The sequence below is a fragment of the Bison bison genome, unplaced genomic scaffold (genome assembly GCF_000754665.1).
Source record: "Bison bison bison isolate TAMUID 2011002044 unplaced genomic scaffold, Bison_UMD1.0 scf7180017864473, whole genome shotgun sequence".
Taxonomy (NCBI): Eukaryota; Metazoa; Chordata; class Mammalia; order Artiodactyla; family Bovidae; genus Bison; species Bison bison.
The window spans coordinates 14,059,701-14,065,322 of NW_011495034.1; the positions used below are offsets into that span (position 1 = coordinate 14,059,701).

At 41.9% G+C, this 5,622-nt stretch overlaps 1 protein-coding gene across 2 annotated transcripts in view; it reads right to left on the reverse strand.

Annotated features, from left to right (window-relative positions):
* Nucleotides 1-783: 783 nt before the first annotated feature.
* DSE (dermatan sulfate epimerase) overlaps nucleotides 784-5,622 on the reverse strand; it is a 79,947-nt gene continuing 75,108 nt past the window's right edge. For both annotated transcript variants that reach the window (XM_010861825.1, XM_010861826.1), the window contains one exon: nucleotides 784-3,455. In XM_010861825.1, coding sequence (XP_010860127.1) covers nucleotides 1,694-3,455 — 1,762 coding nt within the window. In that variant the 3' untranslated portion in view covers nucleotides 784-1,693. The remainder of the gene's footprint in view (nucleotides 3,456-5,622) is intronic.

Below are 5,622 nucleotides of genomic sequence, written 5' to 3' on the forward strand. Positions count from 1 at the left end.
ATCAGTATTTTCATGAACCAAAAGGACATGTACAACGAAAAGGTGGTCATTATTACCTTGGATTTGTATCAGCGAATGTATTACTATAAACTTGAGCCAAACATATTCTGTTTTTGAGGGAGAAATACAGAAAACTCAAAATATGCTAAATGTAAGACAATCCACTCAAGTTCCTTTTAAGTGTATCATTTTCTTATGCTGAAATACCAATCTATGGAATACATATCCAGTATTCTGTACTGCTATTACCTCCCGAGGACTTAATCAAAATTCAAAAATTTTATGTTTTAAAAGTTTGGTACAGGGCTTCCCTGGTGGTCCACTGGTTAAGAATACATCTTGCCATGCAGGGGACAGTGGTTCAATCCCAGGTCTGGGAAGATCCCACATGCTTTGGGGCAACGAAGCCCGTGCACCACAACTACAGAAGCCTGAGTGCCCCAGAGCCTATGCTCTGCAGCAAGAGAAGCCACCACAATGAGAAGCCCACACACTGCAACCAGAGAGCAGCCCTTGCTCTTATCGAATTAAATAAAACTTTAAAAATAGTTTTTTAAAGTTTGATATTACCTAAATATCAGAGTTTGGCTTTTGTCTAACTGTTTAAAATATGTTTAAACAACAAAAAAGAAAATAAGCAACTTATTTTGCTTATTCCAACTTATGCTTAATTAACACAAGTTCAAATAAACAGTTTTCTTCAAAGATTTCAAAACTGTTGAATACATGTTGAATGGAATGGAAATGGAATGGAATGGAAAAAAGAAAGACACTGCAGAAAAATCACAATTATGATGTTTATTTAGCAAAATAAACTTAGAGAAAGTTTTCTATTAAAAGAACATGAGAATTATATTCAAATTTTAGCTTCCCCATCTTCTTTGGTATCGAAATCAAGTCAAATATAAAATATTTTATTTTGAAGTTAGTCATTGGGTCTGTAACAGTTGTCCATAGAAGGAAAATAGGAAGTTAAGTTATCTGTAATTGTTTTACTTACTGAACAACCAATGGATGTGTAAAAGCCGTCAATTATGTGTATGCAGAAACCAACATCATCAAGGAAATGTTCATTCATTAATATATGTTTTCTGCTGGAGATACATCTCAAGTTTTTAACAACCTTTTGCCATCTTTTTACCATGTTATCTGAACAATAACCCAATATGCAGACACTGTTATTCACATGAATTTTTCTCCAAGGAAGTCGACACCATCATAACCAGGACCTACCAACATTTATTTTCAACATGATTACAACATTAAAAAACTTTCTGTATTTTTCAGAATTGTGTGCCTGGGTCTTTCCATAAAATAGTATCTGGAGAGTGCTAATAGCATTAAATTAATATTAATAAAATCCAATTCTATCTCTTTCTCTTAAAAAGAAACAGTACTTAAAACCAGACCTTTTTTTCTTTTAAGAGTAGTATTATATGGATTCCTAAATCCGCCAAAACAAACATTTCCAGAAACACTGTGTGACAACCAAGTTACCCTTATTCCTAATTCTTTGCCTCTATGCATACTGAGTTCTCCATGTTCCTGGTTTCTTATGTGGAAGTACTTTCCCCTTAATTTGTTAAAAGAATCTGAAAAAAAAATCCAGTAATAAACTAGGGCAATGAATTTTTCTCTTCTTTTTGCATAGACTTGTGACCACAAAACAATCAAGCCACTTATAGTTTCAATACTAACATTGTGATTGGGAACAAGAAGAATACAACCATAATAATATACAGCTATCTATCAGAAGGACTGCATAGAGACATCTTTGGCCATGAAGACTCTGGGCCCTCTGGAAATAAGTCAGTTGCATTGCCAACATGACAAAGAAAATAGCAATGTTGAGAATCAGAAACAGTCTGGTGTACGAGGCGGACAGCGCTGGGGCTCTGCTGTGAGTCGTTGTCACCATCCGAGCCTGGCCAAACCGGCCGTTCATCACATCACCGTTTTTGTGTTTCTCGTATGTTATGTCTGCAAAATCTAAAAGGTCTTTCATTTCTTCATCTTCATCTACAGGCAGTTCTTTCTGTGCTAAGATCTGAGCTTTCTGACGAACCTTTCTTTCATTGACTTCAATCTGTGCAAAAATATCAGGGACAGCATCCACAAATTTATAGCGCTTGCCTCCCCTTTGGTTCTTCTTGGACTTGCTCTGCTGCTGCTGCTGCTGCTGTGATATGGCAAAAATCCTGTCAATGGCCTCCTCGGTCTGTCTCTTATCTGAAAATCTCAGCAGGCGCTCGGCAGTCTTCCTAAAGCTGGCTGTGTTCCGGACGCGGGACAGGATCTGCTTCTCCAGCAGCTGGAACACGGGCTTAAAATGCTGCAGGTTCTGTTCCACCAGAGCAGCGTAGTCCTTCACCTCCGGGACAACGCTGCTCCTGATGGCTGAACTCCGGTCAAACAGAATTTTCTGCCGGTCAGCAATGACCTGCGCAAAGGCAGACTGCCCTGCAGTCTCTCCTGTCCACAGGTAAGTGGCGTAGGCATGCTCGCTGGTGGCCACGAACACATCCAGTTGCTGAGCATCTCCGTGGATGCTGAAGCTCTGAACATCAATGGATGGCCCTATGAAGAGGTAAGCTGCCCTGGTGACAGGACTTCGGAGGTGCGTGGTGACATTCACGTAGTTCGTCCCGTTGTAGGGATAGCCGCGAGGGTATGTCACTGAGGCAAAGGTTCCTTTCTCACTGTAGCCAGTATCATCCATCCAGTACATTTTATAGAGGCCATCTCGCTGCCTGATGAGAGCTCCGTGGACCCCATCTACCACCGTCTCCTCGAAAGGAAAATCCACATTGTGGAAGAAGCTTGCTGCCCTCTCCAGGGGGCTGTCCTCTCCCAGGTGTATCTGATCCACAAGGAGGAGAAGCTGCGGATGCAGGAGGATCAGATTTCTCTGAACGTTCCTCAGGTGAAGCTGGGGGTTATAAGCACCCACACCCTCTCCTCGGATGAAAACAACCCCATTTTTCTCCACTGCGGCAACCACTCTCCCCTGACAGCTAGCTGCTGGGTCGTGCTTATATTTAGACCATTTTGATGAACAGTCTTCTGTGACCTGGCCCTCCCAGGGAGAAAAGCAGCTCTTGGAGGCAGCTGGGGAAAACATCAAAACATTGTTGAAGAAGGTGTACTTCGGCCCGTAGAGAGCCTCAGTAATGAAAGGCACACCGTTGGGAGCGAAGGTAAATGAGTTTTGATCAGGATGTTCATGCCCTGCGTTAAAATTCCTCCAGCCTTTGATCCAGTCTTTGTATTTGTTTCTGTGGACAATGTCATATATTGCACGTCCCCCAAGTTTTCCTGACTTGAAGGAAAGGAAAGATCTATTGATTTCTGCAGGCAGCGCACTTCCATAAGTCACAACGCCCCAGTCTTCGAAATAATGCAATGTCGGGGTGCCGAAATCAGGAGGGGGGACAGATTTCAAGCTGGCATCATACCTGAAAGAATTAATTTTTAAAAATTATGTGATTTTCTGATAGAAGTGAAAGGACATATCAGAACGGTGATGCCACATGGCAACGTGGCTAGAGGAAACAACACACAAATGCTACCCAGAGCACTGGCAGTGTAGATTGCATTATGGACTTTTCTGAAACACCCATGCACAATCAGCATGAGTAGAGGAATGTCCTTGGTGAATGGGAGACGAGTGTACCTTTACATCTGTGAAGGGTGTAAGCCTGAAATGACCGCTGCTGATCATCTCTACATGGACCTTCCTCACTTAATGATTTCAGAACTGCCACCCAAATAAGACTGGGGCTCAGAGAATTAAGCAGCTCACCCAAACCTCTAGTTGAGGGGCTCCTATTCTAGGAAACCACACACTAAGATTTAGACTCTAGGGACTTCCCTGATGGTCCAATGGTTAAGACCTCACCTTCCTATGCAGGGGGTTCAGGTTCAATCCCTGGTTGGAGAGCAAAGATCCCATATGCCTCGTGACAAGAAAGCAAAACATAAAACAGAAGCCATACTGTAACAAATTCAATAAACACTTTAAAAATGGGCCACATCAAAAAAAAAAAATCTTTAAAAAAATATTTAGACTCTAGCAATTCTTGAGTGGGCTTCTCTGGTAGCTCAGCTGGTAAAAGAATTTGCCTGCAATGCAGGAGATCCCGGTTCGATTCCTGAGTTGGGACAATCCCCCAGAGAAGGAATAGGCTACCCACTCTGGTATTCTTGGGTTTCCATGGTGGTTTAGTCGGTAAAGAATCTGCCTGCAATGTGGGAGACCTGGGTTCGATCCCTGGGTTGGGAAGACCTGCTGGAGGAAGGCATGGCAACCCACTCCAGTATTGTTGCCTGGAGAATCCCCATTGACAGAGGAGCCTAGCATGTTGCAGTCCAGGGAGTCACAGCGTCGAACACGACTGAGTGTCTAAGCACAGCACAGCACCATCACTTAGTGATAAGCAAGTATTGTTCTGCAAAAAACTGAAATTCAAATTTGGTACTTACCTCCCCTCTAAAAAAATAAATTTAAATACAGTCCAACTCCATATATTAGATAAAATTTACTGCCAATGCAATACCTAAGAATATAAATGCATGAAATTCAGGAAACAATCTAATAGTGGGGGGATTTATGATTGTTCCTCCCATTGTTCAATCCAGACAAAAATCCAAAGGTTTTGTTTTGTTTTAATCTGCATGCTTTTTTAATAATAAATTTCTTATCTTAATTTATGATACAGGTTTATTATCAAAGTAAGACAATAATTAACATTACTTAATTAACCCGTGATTAAGAACACAGGTCTTGATTCAGAAAGGCTGTAAAAATAATAATGAAGATGACTTTTTGCTTTTGGTGACTTCAGACAATAGCCTTGACAGGTTCACATGATCTGCTGCTCAAGGGAAGAAAGGCAGACCTGCACTAGCTCTTAGGGCTCTAAAGCGAATCCATCAGCTGTGGCAGTTTGGCTTATTGATACTTGATTTGGGCTGTTTTGTCTATTGTTCTGGAGTTTGTTTCAGGACATCAAAAATATCTACTTTGAGTAGAGGGTTGGCTTAATTACCACGGTTTAACAAATCTAGATATAAGCAAACTGGTCATCCTTCTCTCAGGTTTTGGTCATTTTTTCAGGTATTTACCATTTATTTCTCTCTTTTTTTTTTTTTTTGGCCACACGGCATGCGGGATCTTACTTCCTCAACCACTAAGACCACCAGAGAAATCCCTTAGTCAGTTTTCATATTTCCATAAAGGCACATTCTGAACCAAGTTAGACTTACCATTGATCTGACTCCTAGAAGCAACTTTATAGAATTCTCTTGGTTTTTTATTTATGGGTAAGTGAAAACACTATTTGGAGAAAGCAATGGCACCCCACTCCAGTACTCTTGCCTGGAAAATCCCATGGACGGAGGAGCCTGGTGGGCTACAGTCCATGGGGTCGCGAAGAGTCGGACACGACTGAGCGACTTCACTTTCACTTTTCACGTTCATGCACTGGAGAAGGAAATGGCAACCCACTCCAGTGTTCTTGCCTGGAGAATCCCAGGGATGGGGGCGCCTGGTGGGCTGCCGTCTATGGGGTCGCACAGAGTCGGACACGACTGAAGCGACTTAGCAGCAGCAGCAGCAGCAGA